Source organism: Ipomoea triloba, chromosome 10 (genome assembly GCF_003576645.1).
Source record: "Ipomoea triloba cultivar NCNSP0323 chromosome 10, ASM357664v1".
Classification (NCBI taxonomy): domain Eukaryota; kingdom Viridiplantae; phylum Streptophyta; class Magnoliopsida; order Solanales; family Convolvulaceae; genus Ipomoea; species Ipomoea triloba.
This window is the reverse complement of record NC_044925.1, coordinates 27,125,208-27,147,728: the sequence shown is the minus strand read 5'-3', so window position 1 is coordinate 27,147,728 and position 22,521 is coordinate 27,125,208. Positions and strand designations below refer to the sequence as shown.

At 38.6% G+C, this 22,521-nt stretch overlaps 5 protein-coding genes and 1 pseudogene across 7 annotated transcripts in view; 2 read left to right on the top strand and 4 right to left on the bottom strand.

Annotated features, from left to right (window-relative positions):
- Nucleotides 1–1,047: 1,047 nt before the first annotated feature.
- Nucleotides 1,048–1,923, bottom strand: LOC116033406. The gene has a single exon (XM_031276149.1). The coding sequence runs from the start codon at nt 1,921–1,923 to the stop codon at nt 1,048–1,050; it is 876 nt and encodes a 291-aa protein (XP_031132009.1).
- Nucleotides 1,924–6,430: 4,507 nt separating this feature from the next.
- LOC116032800 (RNA demethylase ALKBH9B-like) lies at nt 6,431–11,835 on the bottom strand. Of its 2 annotated transcripts, none has more exons than XM_031275519.1 (6): nt 11,828–11,835; nt 8,142–8,549; nt 7,973–8,058; nt 7,468–7,778; nt 7,152–7,223; nt 6,431–7,042 (listed from the first exon to the last, which is right to left on the bottom strand). In XM_031275519.1, the coding sequence occupies exons 2-6, from the start codon at nt 8,428–8,430 to the stop codon at nt 6,751–6,753; spliced, it is 1,050 nt and encodes a 349-aa protein (XP_031131379.1). In that variant the 5' UTR covers nt 8,431–8,549; nt 11,828–11,835; the 3' UTR covers nt 6,431–6,750. The 2 variants fall into 2 exon arrangements, with proteins under 2 accessions (XP_031131379.1, XP_031131378.1); XM_031275518.1 differs by lacking the exon at nt 11,828–11,835 and adding an exon at nt 8,671–8,819.
- LOC116033405 (RNA demethylase ALKBH9B-like) lies at nt 9,983–11,843 on the bottom strand. Its single transcript, XM_031276148.1, has 7 exons — nt 11,828–11,843; nt 11,313–11,708; nt 11,134–11,219; nt 10,723–11,039; nt 10,556–10,627; nt 10,194–10,461; nt 9,983–10,096 (listed from the first exon to the last, which is right to left on the bottom strand). Exons 1-7 carry the CDS (start codon nt 11,841–11,843, stop codon nt 9,983–9,985), a joined length of 1,269 nt encoding a protein of 422 aa, XP_031132008.1.
- A 1,283-nt stretch (nt 11,844–13,126) lies between these two features.
- LOC116032789 lies at nt 13,127–15,864 on the bottom strand (annotated as a pseudogene).
- A 2,145-nt stretch (nt 15,865–18,009) lies between these two features.
- Nucleotides 18,010–22,431, top strand: LOC116032385 (pentatricopeptide repeat-containing protein At1g10910, chloroplastic). The gene is made up of 10 exons (XM_031274899.1): nt 18,010–18,355; nt 18,437–18,521; nt 18,673–18,936; nt 19,179–19,481; nt 19,848–19,952; nt 20,332–20,431; nt 20,709–21,031; nt 21,184–21,360; nt 21,449–21,577; nt 21,699–22,431. Exons 1-10 carry the CDS (start codon nt 18,084–18,086, stop codon nt 21,912–21,914), a joined length of 1,974 nt encoding a protein of 657 aa, XP_031130759.1. The 5' UTR covers nt 18,010–18,083; the 3' UTR covers nt 21,915–22,431.
- The window catches only part of LOC116032386 (probable 3-hydroxyisobutyrate dehydrogenase-like 2, mitochondrial), a 3,072-nt gene continuing 2,650 nt past the window's right edge, over nt 22,100–22,521 (top strand). Inside the window, exon 1 of one of the 2 annotated variants that reach the window (XM_031274900.1) lies at nt 22,100–22,234. The gene's annotated coding sequence lies outside the window, so the exon portion shown is untranslated. The remainder of the gene's footprint in view (nt 22,235–22,521) is intronic. The other variant, XM_031274902.1, reaches the window with a different exon arrangement.

Genomic DNA, 22,521 nt, shown 5'->3' with positions numbered 1-22,521 from the left:
ACCCTTCGAATCACTCTCCACGATAAGGTTTTGGACCCCATGGCGAGAAGCCAAGTTCAGCCTTTGCAGGATTCCCCAAGCCTCCGCCTCATCAACCGTACACCAACCAAGCTTGAGCCGAAACCCACTGACCCAACCCCCGGATGGATTCCGGAGTACACCGCCACACGCTGCCATCCCAGTACTCGCGGAGCAGCTACCGTCCACGTTCACCTTCATCCAATCCACAGGCGGCCTCTTCCAATGGAGCAGGGCGTTTATTCGCTGCCCCCTTAACAGGCCCATCACATGTTTCTTCGCAAATGCTGCATTAATCTCAGTCTCCTGTTGGTTGATCCAGCGGAGTTTGTAATCCACTGCAGGTGCATGACCCTTGAAGACCTCTTCGTTTCGCCACCTCCAAATCCACCATATCCGCAGTGCAAACCTCTCCGGCCAGCTCGCCTCCAGTCCCATGTGACGATCGCCAACTATGTTAGCAGTCAGCCAGTCGTCCCATTGAAGCTGATCTAATTTAGCCATGGTATCCTTGTGTATGACTGCACTCCAAATCTTTCTCACCTCTTTGCATGTGCGAAAGATGTGGTTGCAGTTCTCCGGTTGGCCTGCATAACAAACACAAAAAATATTAGAGGTGATGCCACGTTTAGCCCTCTCCATATTGGTCAGAATTCGGCCGTGTTTCACCAGCCACAAAAACATGCAATATCTAAGGGGGACCCGTAGACCCCAAATCCGCTGCCAATTGAACTGCCCGACAGTCGGGGAGGTCGTCGTGATAGCCTCATAAGCCGAACGCACAGAGAAAACCTTGCTATTCTCCAGACTCCAGCCAAACTCGTCCTTAGTATCCGCATCGTCAGATAGCACAAAACTGACTAACTTAAGCTTAGTAGTCTCGGGTATGAGATGCTGAAATTGTTCCCACTTCCAGCCTCGTCCTTCTTCCCAGTAATAATTGACGTTCGCATAAAGCTCCGAGAGGCTCAGAGGAGCCTGCAGCTGGTGGTAGAGATGTTGGTCTTCGATCCATTTATCCATCCAAAACTACGTGTTTTTTCCGTTTCGAACCAACTTCATCAACCCTTGGTCGACTATGGGAGTGGCTGCGACAATACCTTTCCAAGCGTTAGAAGCTCTACTTTGATTTCCATGATCAACCTGAGCATATTTGCTTAACATCGTTTGTGCCCATAAACTGCCCTCTTCCTGTTTTAAGCGCCATCCAAGCTTGGCCATGCATGCCTTGTTCACCTCTTGGAGTCTACGCACACCTAGTCCCCCATATTTCTTAGGACTAGTAACCGTCTCCCAATTGACGAGACTGAGCTTATTGGTACCCTGTCCATCAGTTTCCCATATGAACCGTCTAGTCCGCTTTTCGATCTCATGACATATACCCTTCGGCAAGACGACAGTCTGCATTGTATAAATCGGTATGGCATTAAGGACTGATCTTGCCAGTGTAACCCGGCCCGCCAAAGACAACAACTTAGCCTTCCATCCCTCCAAGCGACCATTGACTCTGTCTAAGAGATCCTTAAAAGTTCCACGGGTGACACGTCCATGTATTGATAGTACACCGAGGTACTTACCCATATCTCCCGTTCTCGCAATGCTAAGCTGGTTAGCAATGTCATCCGCAAGGCCCGGGGGGGTATTTTTTGAGAAGAACACGTGCGACTTGCTATAGCTAATTCGCTGCCCCAACGCCTCACAAAACCTGTCCAGGCAATCCTGGATAATCGCAACCTGCGCTGTAGTTGCTTCCGTAAACAAGACCATGTTGTCCGCAAAGCAAAGGTGTGACAGGGTTGGTCCCATGGGATCCAGTTGAATACCTTTCCAATCACCTGACTCGACCTTGAAAGTAATCATCTGGTTGAGCTTCTCCAAACAAAGAACAAAAATGGCTGGAGACATGGCGTCTCCTTGACGGATCCCCCGTTCCGGCAAGAATAGCGGCAGACGCTCCCCATTCTAGAGGATCGACATACGGGGTGTCTCTACACAACACATAATTAATTTTATCCAGCTAGCACTAAAGCCGATCTCCCGCAAGGTGTTGCGAGTGAAGCTCCACGATAATCTGTCATACGCTTTCTCGAGGTCCAGTTTTATAGCCATGTAACCTTTCGATCCCCGCTTCACTCTCATAGTGTGCATGACTTCCTGGTAGATGAGTACATTATCAGAAATTTGTCTTCCAGGGACAAAGGAGCTTTGAAAAGGGCTCACTATCTTTGGCAGAATGCGCTTGAGCCTGTTCGTAATCGTCTTGGTGATAATCTTGTAGCTTACGTTACACAGGCTGATAGGCCTGAATTGTTTAATGGTCTCTGGTGTTTTCACCTTTGGTATAAGAGCTAGAAGGGTTTCATTGAGACCATCGGGCAAATCACCGGTCTCGTAAGCTTGTGCCACCAACGTAAACACATCATCTCCAACGATCTCCCACATGTGTTGGTAGAAGGCCGCATGGAAACCATCTGGTCCTGGGGCTTTGAACGGTGCCATATCAGACAGTGCCCCATGCACCTCATCCTTTGTAATTCGAGCGTTAAAAACATTCCACTCAACAGCCGTAACAATAGGGAAGACCCCTTCGAGCATAGTATCCTACGGGTTGGTCGAGTCGTTGGAAAATAAATTCACATAATAACCACGCACATGATGTTTAAGTTGGTCGGACTCGCCGATCCAATCCCCGTTATCCTGTTTAAGGCTCTTTATGGTGTTCCCCGACCTTTTCTGATGGTGGCGGCCGCATGGTAGAAAGCCGTGTTGCGGTCCCCAGAAACGATCCAATCCTCCCTAGAACGCTGATACCACATTAGTTCTTCCTGATAGAGGATCTCTTGGTACTCCTCAGTGAGCTTCTTTTCCAACTTGGCGAGTCCCCTATGGTAAGCTCTCGAAAGGCAGTTCTGCACCCCCCCTAAACGAGCCAAAGTGATTCTTTTGCGACGGTGTATATTACCAAACACCTCTTTATTCCATCGTTTAAGCTCCTCCGACATCTTAGGGATATTTTCGGGAACACCTTTGTTGCTCCGCCAAGTTTTTTCCACCACTGTCTTTAAATCATTCGAGGTTAACCACGCAGCTTGGAACTTAAACGAAGCTCCACCTCGAGTTGCGACATCCTCCTTGAGCCGAATGAGAATTGGTGTGTGATCTGAGGCCACCCTTGGAAGGTGGGTAACACTAGCACCTGGAACCGTTGTCTCCAATCGGTGTTACACATAGCTCGATCTAATCTAGCACCCTTCGCATGCCCGGTATATTCACCTCTCGTCCAAGTAAACTTTGGTCCGCTAAAGCCCAAGTCGATGAGGCCCTCCATTTGAATCCAGTCTACAAACTCGGAGCTACGTTGCGTAGAATAGGAACTATAGTTAGCAGTCTCCTCCTAGCTGACCACCGAGTTAAAATCCCCGGCTACCACCCACGAGCCGTTTAGACCTCGTTTCGTCATCGATAACTTGCTCTAGAGCTGACGACGAAGGTGATGAGTCGGACTAGCATAGACAATGCCAAAATACCAATCCTCCTGGTTCGCCTCCTGCACCTACAAAAGCACGAATTGTGGATGCGTATAAGTCACTGAAACATGGATTGAGTTATTCCAAAACACCCAGATCCCACCGCTAAAACCAACCACCTCAACTCTAACCCAGTCCGAGAATCCCAGCTTCCTGCAGATATCATCCGCCTGGGAGCCGGAGACCTTGGGTTCGATGAGACCAAGAATGCTTGATTTGTGGGTCCGAATGAGATTAGAGAGGACGCTGTGGAAGGCCTTGCCACCCGTTCCTTGACAGTTCCAAGTGATACAGATCATGAAAAAACAACAGGGAAGCAGGAAAACAGAACACAAACACAAAGAAACTCAAACACATGGTCCCGTAGGACCACCCTCCACCACTGGATTTCCTTGTTGCATCTCAATATCCATCACTATGTCTCCTTCCGCATCAACCATCGTGGGCGGGTCACCATGATGCTCGGTCACCGGTTGAGCGTCAGTCGGAGCGTCGGCCACTTTAGTCTCTCCAGTGTGGACTCTCGTATAGCTGATGGCCTTACCCCCCTGCTCTCCCCGAATAACCACGTGTTCATCCTCTTCAGCGGCGCGTCTTGGGACTGAAACATTGGTTCGCCTACTCTTTGTAGTCTGATCCCCTTCCGGAAGGGCTGTACGGGCTCTGGTTGGTTCATTTTCTATTTGTTTCTCGTTAACCACGACATTAGCCCTTTTGGCCTTCCCCCCCAAATTGGTCATCATCACTCCATTACGAGATACTCCAGATGCTTCCCCAGTAGCTTGCCCATCCTGTGCCGCCTGACCCTCCTCTACGTCATTATTCTCCAAGGGTGCAAAACGAGATCCAGTTTGGATATCGGCAGTCTGGGCACGACCAACACTTTCCCTCTACTCAACATTCTCGCTTGGCCGTCCATACCCAGATGATCGCACCTGCTGCCGTCTCTCCCTTCACGTCGCTACCATCCACGGACCATATGGTTGTCCTCCTACTTTCCTAGTCTTAGTTACATTCGTATTCTCAGCTTTATCGGAAGGCCGGGGCTGCGTCGTGTTGTTGTTGGTTTCCTCCACAAGAGGGCCATTGACGGCGATCTCACCCCCTGTTGCACGCGACGGACAGGCATCCTGTCTATGTCCATACATGCCACACGAGAAACACACTAAATGCATGCCTTCATAAGCCACATGCCAGACCTTATCCTCGAGAGTGAAACGCGACACAAGGGGTTTCGTGATATCTATCTCTACGCATACTCTCGCGAATTTTCCCCTAGACACCAAACTTGTGGTGTGATCCACTCGAACGGTACGTCCGAGTTTGTTCCCAACCTTCCTAAGATACAGAATATTGTAATACTCAACAGGGAGGCTAGGAAATCTAACCCATACTAGAACTTTCTCTGTCGTGTCAGAATTTGGGTCGAAGTTCGGGACCTACTCCTTCACAATGAGGTAATGGTCGAGGATCATCCAGGGCCCCTCATACTTAGCGAATTCCAGATCCTCTTGCATGCCGAACTTGACCAAGAAATAGTCATTGTTCAGATCCATCTTTCCCTTAGGCCTCCACATCGAGTTTAAACGTCGTAGTAGATAGGCATAGCCTACCTTCCTCCCCATCACCTTTATGATCAGAGTCTGCCTCCATGGTTCCCGGATCCTCTTCTTCTCCTCCGCTGTTAGCCGGATCTTGGGACATGTAGGGTCGTCGTCTGTGTCAGTGTCCTCACTCTCCTCTTCCTTATCATCAGTGTAGTCCTGTTCCGGGTTTGCGATCAGAAACGGCGCGGTTCCCGTCCCAGATCCAACGACCATGTCCGCGTATGAACGCTGAGGATTATTATCGCTTCCCGTCGCTTGAGTAGGATGCATCGTCCCCACCACCTGATCGGTTGTACCCCCGGTCTGGGTTACGGGGATCGCGTCCATCAGCACTTTCCTGGGATCGATCACCCCTTGCTCCATCAGTGGTGTTTCTGCCACCATTTCAACTGAAGCCATCACTGGGCTCTCCATCGCGTCCGCGTTCTCCTGCCCCTCAACGATCACCATCGCTGAACGGGATGTATCGCCATCCTCGTACTTAGATTTCTTGGTGCTGTGCTCGAGCAGATCGTGTTCTTCAGAGTACCGTTGTTCCGAGAGCGTTTTCAAATTCGCCATAATCGACTAGTGAATTCTGTTAGTTTGAATTGTTGTAATTACATCCTTGAATTGTTGCAATTAAACCTTTTTTTAATTGTTGTAATTATTTGAAAGATTATAACGAAGATAATTTGGGATAATCTTAACTGAATTAGTAGAATAATTGATTTAATAATGATAGCATTTCACATTAAATTCTTTGTGAGAATTAGTATATTAGTAGACTGATTGATTCAATAAAGATAGCGTTTCACATTAAATTCTTTGTGAGAGTTACATACTAACGAATTGTTGTAATTACATCTTTTAATTGTTGTAATTAAAACTTTTTCTAAATGTTGTAATTATTTGAAAAATTATACGAAGATAATTTGGGATAATTTTAACTGAATTAGTAGAATAATTGATTTAATAATTACATCTTTTAATTGTTGTAATTAAAACTTTATCTAAATGTTGTAATTATTTGAAAGATTATATAAAGATAATTTGGGATAATCTTAACTGAATTAGTAGAATAATTGATTTAATAATCATAACGTTCCGTAAAATTTCTTTGTGGGAGTTACATACTAGCATGCCTCCTTTATATCGTTTGACCAAAGGTTATCTTAGGGGTAATTTTGATTGATAAAACTTTTTGCCAACAGCTAACAACTTACAGAACTATTATCCTCACTTTCTGCCCTTCATGACATCAAAAGATTAACACCCCAAGAAAGAACCACACTGTACTAAAGGCTGCAACTTTATTTATTCACCAAAACATAATATGCTTTACTGGTTTTGCCTTTACCAGTCAAAAAATACATAAATGCTTTGAAAGAAAAAATAAGCTAAGGATACTTTCTGAGGCAAACACTGAGGAAGAACTCAGATTTGCTCCATAATATACACTTAACACAGAAAACACACTGCATTAACAGCTATGACTAATGAGACATTGAGACTCAATAATATTCTTACAACAGACAATAGCAGGATGCTTGTTTAGGGTAAAAATACACTAAATTAAAGACACTAATACTACAAGCAGAACAGCTAATGATGGCTAATCAATATTTAACTCTTTGGATACTCCTGTTCTTACTTGAAGAGCCGAAGCTCCCGAGAGGAGAGAATTCTTTATTTGCAGCGAGAGCGTTCTGGTTTGTTGTCTGTGCAGGTGGAGAATGGGGTTTATCATGCTTCATCTTTTTTTCATTCTCAGCAACACTTTGCTGAGTTGACGGTTCTCTAACTAGAGGACGAGGGAGAACCAAAGGCTGAATTCTCAGAAGCTCAGGGTCGGGCTTGTAGTTGAAAGGCGATTTGCTTTCATCCATCTTCCTGAAAGTAACAGAGATTCTGCCACGAAAGAAAGAAGAAAGATGAGTACTTTATATGCAAAAGAGTATAAGAGAAATAAGGAACTGATCTAGGAGCTGCATTTTATTAATGGCATTCAATAATTTACCTTTTAGATGGAACACCTGGTACGCAATGCTTTGCAACATCAGCTCCATTTCCTTGTAAAACAAGCACTGACCTGCACGACATTAACTCACAAGTTACTATGTATGAACAATAATGATCACGAATAAGGAACAAAGTAGGAATTCGAAAAATGAATCAATCAATCAATTATAACAAGAGATTATTCTGAAAAATAAAGACTGTTTGTATCCACATTATTATAAGCTACTCCTATGTAAATGATTTCCATATTTGCTTACTGTCAGACACCTATAGTGAAAGAATTGAATAAAAAAGAGATTGAACAGCGAACATACCCTTTTGGCAAAGGTACCGAGACAGGACCAGAAAATTCTCCAGGACTAACAATCTTCAAACTCGAGCCAAAAAGAATGTTGCATTCTGACAAGAATGAGACAGTGCAGAAAGGCCGAATAAAGTCATGATGGTCAATATGAGGAGGAATGCAATCACCCTCTTCGTAGATGTTCACAATGCAACTATTGGGGATACATGTTGGAGGCAAAACATGCCACCTGACCATCCGCTTGATCATTTGCTTGAACACAGCAGGCAATGGATCCACTTCTTCATCTCTGACTATACCAGGAGGATTGCCATTTTTGTCCTATCACAAAACCATGATAACATACAGAGTATAAGATAAAACTTTTTCAAAAGAAAAATAGCTAAATGGATAGGAATAACAAGTAATTTTACTGCAGCATAATTTTATAACACCAACCAAACCAAATTACAATAGGAAAACACAGAAATTCTCAACAGAAAATAGCTTAGAAATAGAAAAGTAAGAAATTTTACCACTGCATAGTTATAACAACAACCGAATTGAATCGTTGCACGCCCTTTGCCCCGCATCCACTTCTTTGGCTCAGAATATGTTCGAGCTGCAAAGAGTTAAACACCAAGTTAGTAATCACCAATACACATTATACAAATATCCAATTGATTATCAACATTGCTTATATACCTCTAAGTTGCCCTTTCTGACCCAATTCCTGATACTGGTAAATGCACTCAACAATCTTCATCTGTTCTTCCGCATCGAAAACTCCAGTATGTAATTCAAGGCCTTGAACCACATTTACCTTTTTCCCACCCACTCTCTCGTAGTGAACAAAATCTTTCTTCCGCTTGACTTGGCCGAATTTGATCTGCTCTTTCTTCTCCTCCTCCGATAAACTCTTATCGTTTACCCTAGACGACGCCGGTGAATGTTTCCGATTTACCGGTGCCGGCGACGCCGCATCGGAAACCATCTTTTTCAACCGATTCAAGTAGGCTGGTGCAATTCTTGGTGCATGCACCACCGTAGCTTTCTCAGAGGAGTCAGAGGCGGCTTCGTTATCGCTAGGAAACGATATACTGCCGAATTGAACTACAAAAAAATTCAAAACAAATTGTTAACACGAAATCGGAAGCCAAAACGATGAAAGGAAGAACGGCCATGAAAGCTTAACCATGAATCTGTAGAAAAAACTCAGTGGATTTTCACTTACTGTTTAGCTTGTCCATCGGATTGTGATCGGAAACCTACGAAAGAATGTCGAGTTTGGCGAGTTCGGGAGTTGTGAGGAAGCAATCTCTCTCTCCTGGTCGGAACTTATAGGAGAGAAGTTGACGTAAGCTTAAACCTGTTGGGAATAGAATTAGGAAGTTTGCGAGGGTTTAATTTTCGCGGATTAGGCAATCTAGTCAAGTATTTATAACGTTATTTTATTTATTTTTATTATTTATATATTATAAAACAAAAATTGGGTCGTGCGGGTCGTGGGCAGGGCCCGTGCGAGTTTCGAGCTTGGGCCAGGACTACAAATTTCTAGGCCCATGTTAATTTTATATCAACAATATTAAGGTGTGTTTGAAAACTTGAAAAATGATTTTTGAAAATTATTTTTTAGGTTTTTTGTGTTTAGTTAGAGGAAGAAAATGAAAGTCAATAAAAAATAGGGGTGTGGTTAATGAAAAATATATGTGATTTTTCATAAAAATGACTTCCCTTTTTTTGGGAGAAATCATTTTCCGTTTGTAGCAATGAAGCAACCAATCATCCTGGGTCCATAGCATAATTTTATAGTTTGCATTAATTGAACATGTTTTTGTTTATCTCATTCCATTCAAAAAAAAAATGTATTAAAATAATATCTATACCATATCAACAATTTTAACATCAACTAATCATATTTATACCACATCAAAAATAAAAAATATAATAAAAGGAATATGTTTAATTTAATAATTCACGTAGGTGTCACCATGGCGAGGTAACCTATTAATGAGGGGATTAACATGCTAATTGATATAATTGAACAAATTTGACTATTTGAGGGATTTAATTATATTTTTTAAAAGTTCAATATCCTAATTACATTTTCTTTTTTTTTTTTGCAATTCGATAGCTAATTTGAAAGCTTTTCATAATTAAAATTACGCATTTGAAAATAAAAATAAAACTTACTTTATTAGTGTTTACAATAGTTTTGAATTATTCTACTGTAGTGGTCCTAATTTTAAGTAAGTTGGTGTGGAAATTAAATAAACCATGAATTATATAAAAATTGAATAACAAACTATCATTTGGTAGAATGTGGTGTAATGACATTCCGATTACTTTATTACCTTGTAAAGAATTATTATAATTCTAAAATTGACCAGTTGAACCAATTAAATACGACTAAGATTTTATTATAAATGATTAATTTATAATTTTGCATTAATTAAACAAGTTTTGTTTCCCCCATTACATTCAAAAAAATTAATTAAAAATAATATTTATACCATAATCAACAATTTTAACAGTAAGTAATCGCATTAGTGAGTAAGTTTTTCTATATTTGAACCAAGAATATTATTGAGTTGAAGTAGCATGTCCAATACTCCAATAGATGGAGAAAGTAAAGTTGTAGGTAATGGCCAGGTTCTGAGCTGTTTATACAAATTAAATATACAAAAATACATATGTTATCTAAACCAGTAAGGCACAAGTTTGAACTGCTTATGATGGCTAGTGACTATATAGTACTCTTGTTCTTGCTTGAAAAACTGAAGCTTTCGAGAGGGGCGGAAATTCTTCGTTTGCAGCAAGGATGTTCTGGTTCGTTGCATATGCAAGAAAAGAACGGGGTTTATCGTGATTGACCTTTTCATTTGTGCCAACTCTTTGTGGAGTTGATGATTCTTTAAATTGAGGGGAACGAAGAATAATAGGTTGAATTCTCATAAGCTCTGGATCAGGTTTGTAGTTGTAAGGCAATTTGCTTTCATCCATCCTTCTAAAAGTAAGGGAAATTCTGCAATGAGAGAAGTAAGAAGAAAGATTAGTACCTCATAGGCAAATAAGAACAATGCTAAAGTGATCTTTATTAATGGCATTCAATGATTTACCGTTTAGATGGAACACGAGGTACGCAATGCTTCGCAACATCAGCTCCATTACCTTGTAAAACAAGCACCGATCTGCATTATAGTGATTCAAAATTAAGAGACTTATATTTTCATGATTTCCGGATTTTCGTATTACAAATTGGATAAAAAGATATTGAATAACATACCCGACTGGTAGAGGTACCGAAACAGGACCAAAAAATTCTCCAATGCCATGATTAACAATCTTCAAACTTGAGCCAAAAACAATGTTGCATTCTGACAGAAATGACACAGAGCAGAACGGTCGAATAAAGTCGTGATGGTCAATATGAGGAGGAATGCAATCTCCCTCTTCGTAAATGTTCACAATGCAGCTATTAGGGATAGCTGTTGGAGGCAAAATATGCCACCTGACCATCCGCTTAATCATTTGCTTGAACACAGCAGGCAATGGATCCACTTCTTCATCTCTGATTATACCAGGAGGATTGCCATTTTTGTCCTATAACAAAGCCATAATAATATAGGCCTAATAAAATAAGCTTCTCAAAAAAATAGGTAATAAGGAATATGAATAACAAGTAATTATACCGTACCACTGCATAATTGTAACAACCACCAAATTGAATAATTGTACGCCCTTTGCGCCCCATCCGCTTCTTTGGTTCATAATATGTCCTTGCTGCAAATTAAAGAGTCAAACACACTAAGTAAGATATAATCATGGATACCCATTTTCAGAATATCTAAGAAGTTTTTAACATTGCTTATATACCTCTAAGCTGCCCTTTCCTACCCAATTGCTGATACTTATACACGCATTCAACAATCTTCATCTGCTTTTCTGCGTCGAAAACCCCAGTATGTAATTCAACACCTTCAACCACGTTTACCATTTCCCCATTCACTCTCTCGTAGTGAACAAAATCTTTCTTCCTATTCACTTGCGCGAATCTCATATGCTCTTTCTTCTCCTCATCATCCGATAACGACCCCTTATCTTTCACCCAAGACGATGACGTCGGTGTCTGTTTGCGATTTACTGTTGCCGGCGATGATGCATCGGAAACCAACTTTTTCAATGGATTCAGGTAGGTAGGTGCAACTATGGGTGCATGCAGCACAGTAGCTATCTCAGATAGGCAAGAAAATGAAATCTCACCGAATTGAACTACAAAAGTTTTTCAAAGAAAATGTTAGCACACACTCGGAAGCCATGCTATGAAAGGAAAAATAGCCATGAAAACATAACCATGAATTGAAGAAAAAACTCAGAGGATTTTCACTTACTGTTTAGCTTGTCCATCGGATTGTGATCGAAAACCTACGAAAGAATGGCGAGTTTGGCGAGTTCGGAAGTTGTGAAGAAGAAATCTCTCTCCTAGTCGGAACTTATAGGAGAGAAGTTGACGTAAGCTTAAACCTGTTGGGAATAGAATTAGGAAGTTGGCGAGGGTTTAATTCTCGCCCGATTAGGCAATCTAGTCAAGTATTTATATCGTCATTTTATTTATTTTTATTATTTATTTTATTATAAAACAAGAATTTGGGTCGTGCGGGCTGTGGGCTTGGCACGTGCAAGTTTCGAGCTTGGGCCAGGACTACAAATTTCTAGGCCTAGGTCTCGTTCATTTTATATAAACTTAGTATTAGGATGTGTTTGGAAACTTGAAAAATAATTTCTGGAGATTATTTTTCAGGTTTTTGGTGTTTGGCAAGAGGAGGAAAATGAGAGTCAATGAAAAATAGGGATGTGGTCAATGAAAAATATATGTGATTTTTCAGAAAATAACTTCCCATTTTTCTGTTAGCATCAGTGAAGCAGTCAATCACTCCCGGGTCCGTAGCATAATTTGTCAATATTTATAGTTCTCATTAATTGAACATGTTTTTGTTTACCTCATTCCATTCAAAAATAAAGTGTATTAAAACTAATATTTATACCATATCAACAATTTTAACATCAACTAATCAAATTTATGCCACATCAAAAATATAATAAAAGGAATATGTTTAATTTAATAATCCATGTAGGTTTAGGTAACCTGTTAATCAGGGGATTAACATGCTAATTGATACAATTGAACATATTTGACTATTTGAGGGATTTAATTATATATATAGTTTTTAAAATTCAATGGTCTAATTACATTTTTTTTTTTCAATTCGATAGCTAATTTGAACGCTTTTCATAATTTAAATTACGCATTTGAAATTAAAAATAAAACTTACTTTATTAGTGCTTACAGTAGTTTTGAGTTATTCTAGTTTAGTGGTCCTAATTTTAATTAAGTTGGTGTGGCAATTAAATAAACCATGAACTATATAAAAATTGAATAGCAAACTACCATGACATTCCGATTATTTTACTACTTTATAAAGAATAATTATAATTCTAAAATTGACCAGTTGAACCAATTAAATACGACTAAGATTTTATTATAAATAAAATATTTATAATTTGCAGTAATTAAACATGTTTTTTTTTCCTCATTCCATTCATAAAATTTATTTAAAATAATATTTATACCATAATCAACCATTTTAACAGTAAGTAATCGCATTAGTGAGTAAGTTTTTCTATATTTGAACCAAGAGTATTATTGAGTTGAAGTAGCATGTCAATAGATGGAGACAGTAAAGTTGCAAGGTTCTGAGCTGTTTATACAAATTAAATATACAAAAATACATATGTTATCTAAACCAGTAAGGTACAAGTTTGAACTGCTTATGATGGCTAGTGACTATATAGTACTCTTGTTCTTGCTTGAAAAACTGAAGCTTTCGAGAGGGGAGGAAATTCTTCGTTTGCAGCGAAATTGTTCTGGTTCGTTGCATATGCAAGAAAAGAATGGGGTTTATCGTGATTGACCTTTTCATTCTTGTCAATTTTTTGTGGAGTTGATGATTCTTTAAATTGAGGGGAACGAAGAATAATAGGTTGAATTCTCATGAGCTCTGGGTCGGGTTTGTAGTTGTAAGGCAATTTGCTTTCATCCATCCTTCTAAAAGTAAGGGAAATTCTGCAATGAGAGAAGTAAGAAGAAAGATTAGTACCTTATAGGCAAATAAGAACAATGCTAAAGTGATCTTTATTAATGACATTCAATGATTTACCTTTTAGATGGAACACGAGGTACGCAATGCTTTGCAACATCAGCTCCATTACCTTGTAAAACAAGCACCGATCTGCAGTATAGTAATTCACAATTAAGAGACTTCTATTTTCATGATTTCCGGATTTTCATATTACGAATTAGATTTAAAAAAAAAAAAAAAAGATATTAAATAACATACCCGACTGGTAGAGGTACTGAGACAGGACCAAAAAACTCTCCAATGCCATGATTAACAATCTTCAAACTCGAACCAAAAACAATGTTGCATTCTGAAAGAAACGACACGGAGCAGAATGGTCGAATAAAGTCGTGATGGTCAATATGAGGAGGAATGCAGTCTCCCTCTTCGTAATATTCACAATGCAGCTATTAGGGATAGCTGTTGGAGGCAAAATATGCCACCTGACCATCCGCTTAATCATTTGCTTGAACACAGCAGGCAATGGATCCACTTCTTCATCTCTCATTATACCAGGAGGATTGCCATTTTTGTCCTATCACAAAACCATAATATACGCCTAATAAGATAAGCTTCTCAAAAAAATAGGTAATAAGGAATATGAATAACAAGTAATTATACCGTACCACTGCATAATTGTAACAACCACCAAATTGAATAATTGTACGCCCTTTGCGCCCCATCCACTTCTTTGGTTCATAATATGTTCTTGCTGCAAATTAAAGAGTTCAACACACTAAGTAAGATATAATCATGGATACCCATTTTCAGAATATCTAAGTAGTTATTAACATTGCTTATATACCTCTGAGCTGCCCTTTCCTACCCAATTGCTGATACTTGTACACGCATTCAACAATCTTCATTTGCTCTTCTGCGTCGAAAACCCCATTATATAATTCAACACCTTCAACCACGTTTACCATTTCCCCATCCACTCTCTCATAGTGAACAAAATCCTTCTTACTCTTCACTTGCGCGAATCTTATATGCTCTTTCTTCTCCTCATCATCCGATAACCCCTTATCTTTCACCCAAGACGATGACGTCGGTGTCTGTTTGCGATTTACCGTTGGAATCCGATAGGTAGGTGCAACTATGGGTGCATGCACCACAGTAGGTTTCTCAGATAGGCTAGAAAACAATAACTCACCGAATTGAACTACAAAAGTTTTACAAAAAAAAAATGTTAGCACACACTCGGAAGCCATGCTATGAAAGGAAAACTAGCCATGAAAGCATAACCATGAATCTAAATAAGGGATATTAAAATTTAAATAGGGTGCTAATGCTACCCTTGAATGCCGATCGAATAGGAAATTTTATTAAGATAAAAACCTGTATTTATAGGCTTATTATGTTAAATTTAAACTGTCTAATTATAACATACATTGAAAAGCCTGAATGATAAGAATTAAATTTAAGAATATAGTAAAAACTCAACCAACTAAATTTTATCTCCTAAAAATATGTATTTATAGGCTTATTATGAAATTTAAGAATATAGTAAAAACTCAACAAACTAAATTTTATCTCCTAACAATATGTATTTATAGGCTTATTATGATAATAACTAAATCATAAAAATTATTTGTATCAAAGGAAATTAAAATATTATTACTTACTGTTTAGCTTCTCCATGGGAGGTCTGATTATAGGAAACCTTAGAGATGAATGCCGGAGTTCGGAAGTAGTGAGTGAGGAAGCACTCTAAGAAATAGAAATAGAAATAAGAAGCACTCTAAGCTGGATGGAATTTATAGAAATTGGCACTAACTTAAACCAGTTGGGAATAGAATTACTAATGCTGGACCCAATCCTGATAGGAATATGAATAGGATTTATTATAGGAAATAATATCTAGTGAAAAACACAGTGATGATTTATTTAGAACTTCTCTCTAAACCCAATCCTGATATGAATATGAATAGGAAATAGCACACCTAATCCTCCGCCGCCGCCTCCTCCACCACCACCGGCTACTCCTCTCCCTCTCCCCTCCATCTCCTCCGCCGCCGCCGTCGCCACCACCACCGGCTACTCCTCTCCTTCCCGCCTCCATCTCCACCACCACCGCTCGCCAGCTCCAGATCATCAAGAAGCCCTCGCCATTGCCAAAGCTTATTTTTTGGAAATGGAAAAGAAGACTCTTTTTATTCTTTTCTTGTAAAAAGGTAAAGAAAGGGTTTGAGTTTTGCAACAGGAAAAGCAGGCTTTGGGTTTTGCAAGGAAAAGTAGAAGGTTTGGTGTTTTCCTGAAGAAGTGTGTGTGTTTTTTTTTTTTTTGGATAACCAGAAGAAGTGTGTTAAGTGTGCTATGTGTACTGTTACTTCTTTAAAAAAAAAAAAAATTCCGGGCAAGAATTTTCGACACCGGCTACAATTTCCGTCAACAGTCAACCATTTTCGGTGACGGGTGACGAGTCATCGCCCCGCCCTCATCGGGAAGGCGACCATAAATGGTTGCCCTCGCCGGATATGGCGATCGGCAATGACTCAGTCGTCACTGGTCGCCATAAATAGTTTACTGTTGACGGAAATTATTGTCGGTGCCGGAATTCTGGCCGAAAATTTAAAAATTAGTTAATTGCCCTTTTTTCGAATTTCGGTGGCTTAATTATTTTGTTTTTTAGAGTTTGGTGGCTTAATTGGGGGTTATTCGAGTTTGATGATCTAATTGCTTGTTCTCAAATAGTACGATGATTTATTTATAGTTTATCCTTTGTTATTTATTGTGCATTGACAAATCATTTTCCTCTCGTTTCTTTAGTGAGTTTATTCCCTCTCATTTTTCTGACGTATTTTTTATAAGCGTGGAACGATTAAAATGGTCATGACATATGTAAATCATAGAAGAATGAAAATTGATATCCATGTATGTAGTGCGCAATACTTATCAACTTAAGTCAGTTTTAGCTACCTTTGACCAAACCATTATTGACATTGAGTGTGTTTGGAAAGCAGGAAAAATGAGTGTTTTATGGAAAATGAGTTATTTTTCGAAAAAATGGTTTCATTTTACGTGTTTGGTTACATTATGGAAAACTGTCTTTGTGTGTTTGGTTCATTTTTCCAGCAAATAAGTGGAAAATGAGTACAAATGTATAATTATATATTTTTATTATTTTATTTAAAATATATAAACTAATAATATTTAGTATAAATAAATTAAAAAAGAAAAAAACTTCGCAACAGTCGTGGCTACTCTGGTTTCCGCCAGGTTGAGAGAGGGACGACTAAGCCGTCTCTCTTGCGCGACGAAATCATTTTCCAATTCCGGAAAAATGAGTCTAATTTCCTTGGTCAACGGAAAATGTTTTATGTTGACCACGTTTTCTAGACGTTGTCAAACACCAAAAGTCCGGAAAAAAATGATTTCCGGAAATCATTTTCCGGGTTACCAAACACACCCTAAATAAGCGTTAAGTTCTCTTGTTGACTTCAGCTTCAAATTTATGAAACATTTTGCGATTTAAGTTTTCTATAGCATTACTATGAAATTTGTGTCTATGTGTGACTATAATGAATGTTTTTCCATCCACTAATCTTTTTGGTAAACATTTCAACTTATGATTTAATGAATTAGCCTTGTTATTTTTAAAAAAAAAAAAAAAAAAAAACAGTATCTAGTGATGTATGTATTCATCAGCTTAAATATTTTTATTATTATAAAAATAGTATCTAGTGATGTATGCATACAAATCACGTACCTTAAGAATGAAAACCACGCGCTTAAAGCTTTAGGTTCACGCATTTTAAATACACAAATCATACACTTTAAACACACAAACAAAGCACCATAAAAACACAAACCACACTCACCTAAATCTTTAGTCCAGTGCACCTTAAGTACACAAACTAAGCACCTAAGATTTTAAAATAACACGCATCGTAAGAAGGAAAATCATGCACCTAAAGCATTCGCAGAACCGCACATGAGAATGCCAACCACACGGTAACACACACACAATTTAAAAAAATAAAATATCACATTTTTACATAGAAGATGACAATTTAAATTCGGTGGACAAAGGAATTAAAATAAAGCATTTTTAACTTATACATGATGTACGTTGAGGATATTAAAGTAAATAAAATAACAATTATAACATTTTTTTACAAAATAACAATTATAACATAAACAAGTAAGCAACAACTTTTTGGAACTTTTTCATTCCTTCTTAACTAAACACATACATCAACTTAGACTATCAGATTTGTTATCCCATTCTTTTGCTCAGGTAACAAATTATCCGTCTTAATTTGAAACGTTTTCATTCCTTATGGTTTCCTTAAAAAAAAAAAAGTACAGAGGTCTTCTTTGCAATTATCAAACTTTGAAAGGTCCAAGTGAAATTATCTATCATCGCGGCTACTCCGTCACATTTTATTTTTTTCCGGCTCGAACAAAACTGTCTCCGGTAGCTCCCGGACGCGAGGACGCATTCGAGCTTCAAGGCGCCAAAGCTATGGAGGTTTCCTCCGTTTTCGGAAACGGTTTCCACACTATCATCCCCCACCCGCTCCCATTTTTATCCAGCAGGCCTAAACTCGCAGCTGCACGCACCTCCTCAACAATCACTTCCTCTATCACTCCCACGCCAAAGCCAATTGACCTTCAAAATGTGCCGAAGAACGTCTCGAAAGATTCCGCAAATCGCCTCTCCGCTTCTTCGAGTGCAAAAAGGTCTGCAATTACTGAAATCCAAGGATCATCTGACCTGAGCTCTGCTCTTTCAAGGTTCGAACTGTTTTCGTTTGAATTTTTATATTTTTTTCTGGAGAAAAAAGAAATTCTGTGATGGTTTTTACCTGGTTTTAGGTATGGAGAGATATTGAAAGCTTCGGATATCAATGTGGTTTTGCGCCATTTTGGGAAGCTAAATCGAAAGCAGGAGTTATCTCAGGTTTTGTTACTTCCCTACATTTCTTACTATGCTTGTAATGATGCCCTTGAGTTTCTTGAACCTTATGTAAGTACTAGATCGAATTTGTCACTAATTTTGGTAAAGTTTGAAATATCTATCAGCAACTATATCCATCTCATAATGATTGCAGGTTTTCAAATGGATGCAGCAGAACAGGAGGACTAATGTTGCCTCTTACAGTGGCTACATAAAATTCATGGGGAATAGCCTAAGCTATATTGAGGCACTAGAAATTTACAAAAGTATTAAAGATAAGGAAACAAGGAATAATGTCTCTGTTTGCAACTCTATTCTTGGTTGTCTGATAAAAAATGGCAAACCAAAGAGTAGTTTCAATCTGTTTACTCAAATGAAGCAGGAGGGTTTAGTACCAGATGTTGTAACATATACTACGGTATGTTCTCAAAGCAAACTTCCTAACAGTCTCAATGGTTCTGGTAACCTTGGTCAAGCCTGTATTTATTTTGATTTTTTTCAATGCTCAAAAACTTCACATAAATGCATTCTTAAATAAGAAGCATAGCAGGTAATTACAACACGCAAAAGTTTTTACAGTAATTACTTTTCCATCCAGTGCCCTAACACTAACTTTTAAAAGCTTAAAGTTTTGACCTTCATGTTAACTCTTTATTATAGCTTCTTGCAGGATGTGCCAAAGTAGAAAATGGCTACTCTAAAGCATTAGAGTTGGTTGAAGAGATGAAGTATAAGGGACTGCAAATGGATTGTATAATTTATGGGACGGTTCTTTCTGTTTGTGCTTCACATAATCAGTCCAGTGAAGCAGAAAAATACTTTGAACAAATGAAGAAAGAAGGCTATTCTCCAAATGTCTTCCACTATAGTTCTTTGCTCAATGCTTTCTCCGGTGATGGAAACTATGAGAAGGCTGAGATGTTAATTGAAGAGATGAAATCTGTAGGTTTAGAACTAAATAAGGTCTGTATCACTCTTCAGGTTTGATCAACCAGTAGGTTTTATTAATGTAGTGTCATTCTGGTCAGGCTTTATTAATATTGCATGTACCAGAAGTATATTGTTTGTTATAACCTTCAAGAATCCAAATTTCATCAATTAGTATTCTCACTTTGGAAGTTCAATGGATTTTTACATGAATGGTCCTAAATAAATCCTCAAATTGACCATCTCTGATTCTTTATCCTCTTTAGTTTTTCCACTACCAGTAAATGGATCCTAAAACTTTTGCTTTTTATTCCTTCTTATTATTCAATTTCAATCATCGATCCGTATATGAGTAAGTTTTTCTTCAAATGCTAATCACGCTTTTATCACCTATTCTTGCAGGTAATTTATGTTACTTTGCTGAAGGTATATGTTAAAGGAGGTTTGTTTGATAAGTCAAAGGAACTACTAAAGGAGCTGGAAGCTCTAGGTCTTGTTGATGATGAGGTACACTAGCTCGTGGATCTTAAAGTTCCCTGATTTCTGAATTAGCATATTATATTTGTAACTGTTTTGGAAGTTGAACTCATGTATGTGTTTTAGTTTAGTATTAGGTTGTGCTGTGCACAAATACATCATGCATGAGCAATACATGTTTGTTTATATAGATTTATATATCTGAAGTTTCAAATAGTATTGTTAGCTTTCCCAATTATAATTGAACTAGTCTAAAGATCCTTAAAACAATTTCCCATTGCGTTAAATGCTTATGAAATTCCACATCTTCCGAATAGTACACACTTCATTATGGCTTTCTAGCTATCATTTTGTCTTTATGCTTTTAATTCTATAGGTTCAGCGGCTTATATATGCCAATTTATTGCAGATGCCATTCTGTATCCTGATGGACGGCCTAGTGAAGGCAGGACAGATACCTGAAGCTAAATTAATATTGGATGAAATGAAAAGAAAAGAAGTGAAAAGTGGTATGCCTCATTTAATTTATTTACTTCTAGATTACATTTGTTTGACATCATTTAGGTGTGTATGAATGATAAGTTTTGCATTCGATGTCCTTAAATCAGATCTTAATTAAGACTTTGGCTTTAGAACACTATATCTGTTCTTTGGTTGGCATGTTCTTAACTCTGTCCAAAATCCCCTTCATAATCTCGGCTACGTTCTGGGACTGCATGCTTAATGTGCTTGCTTTTAGGTTTTCTAACCGGTAGTTATTCATTTATTATTGTTCCGTTTCTGTAGCTGGCTACTCCTACAGTATCATGATTTCAGCATTCTGCCGTTCTGGGCTTATTGAAGATGCAAAACAGTTAGCCAGTGAATTTGAAGGCAAATTTGACAAATATGATGTGATTAGTTTGAACGCAATGCTCTGTGCCTACTGCATGGCTGGAGAAATGGATAATGTGATGAAAATGATGAAGAAAATGGATGAATTAGCAATTAATCCTGATCGAAATACCTTTGATATTCTAGTAAAGTATTTCTGTAAAGAGAACCTCCATTTGCTTGCTTTTCGTACCATGCGGGACATGTACAGAGGAGGTCACACCCAACTGGACGAGGTAGAGTGTCTTAAAAGTCATTTATGCTGTCCTGAACGACATTTTGACATTTTAGAAGTTTCTTTCTTTCCTATGTCATGATTAATGGTAAGATATTTGGGAATATGTTTGGCTTTGCATAAGCAATTGATTTTCTTATACTCCTCTTTTAGGGAACATGCGTTTTTTTAATTCATCATCTTGGTAAAACGGGGGCACATTCAGAGGCGTTCACGGTATATAATATGCTTAGATACAGAAACAGAACCATTTCCAAGTCCCTTCATCAGCAGATTTTGAGCATTTTAATTAAAGGTCGACTTCTCAAAGAGGCGTATGTGGTCTTTAAGGTAAAAGATGCTCAATTATTGATAATCTGTACTTTTGCTCTCTTCTAAGTTCTAAATAACAATTCTTCTTGTCCCGTCAATTGTTCAGGAAAATGCAAGATCAATTTCCCACTTCACCATCAAAAGGTTTGCAAACGCATTTTTTAAATTCGGCAACATAAACTTAATTAATGATGTTATAAAGGACATCCACGCATCCGGGCACAAGATTGATCAGGTAATGATATATTATGTCATGAGTCAAATGTTTAGTGTCAGTGTTTTGTAGATCTGAATGTGACTTACCAAACCTACTTCTGAATGCGACTAATCCTCTTTCTCATGTCACATATTCTCAGAAATTGTTGTATAAGGCTGCATCGCGTTACATTAAACAATCTGAAAAGAAGGAAATGCTTCTCCAAATGCTACAGTGGATGCTCAGTCACGGTTATGTTATTGATTCGTCCATAAAAGATTTGGTTCGGGAGAACTCTCACCTGTTTGGTGAACAACTTGGTACAGAACTGTTATCCAATGCATTCCAAGCTGCATCGCGTGTGCAGATTCTTTAAGAATCTGATCAGGCATTGGTGTGTAGAGATTCTTTAAGAGGTTCCCTCGTGGGAAGCCCTTCGTTTAACAGCATCATCAGTGGCATTTCTCCAGAAACTCGCAGATCTACCAAAGCAGCTTTCAACAAAAACTAAAAAACTTCAGACAAACGTAGCAGAGTTTATGGCTTCCAAGAACAACCAGCATAACCTTTGGTTTCATGATATGCTTGACTGCCCAATTCATGGCATCTCAGCTCCATTTGTTTCGCCTTGCATCCACGATTGTAGTGATACTTTTCCCTGGCGACGAGAAGAACAATGATAACTCCAAGTGCAAGGTAGTTAGTGCTATCTTCTTTATTTGGTAGACATGTTTCAGAAGAGCAAAAAATGTAGATTCAAGTGTGTGAGTTGATGCTTTCATATAACCTTCTTGAGAAAAACATTGCAATCTACACCAATAACTAACAACTAGATATAGTTTATCCTGCTAATGATCTTTGATTATTCAGTAAATTGCTATTAGCTCTTAGCAGCCTACACTTCACACATTTCAACATAAAACCTGTATTTCTGTTTAGCAGATTGCAGTCACCCCCCCCCCCCCCCCCCCCCCCCCCCCCCC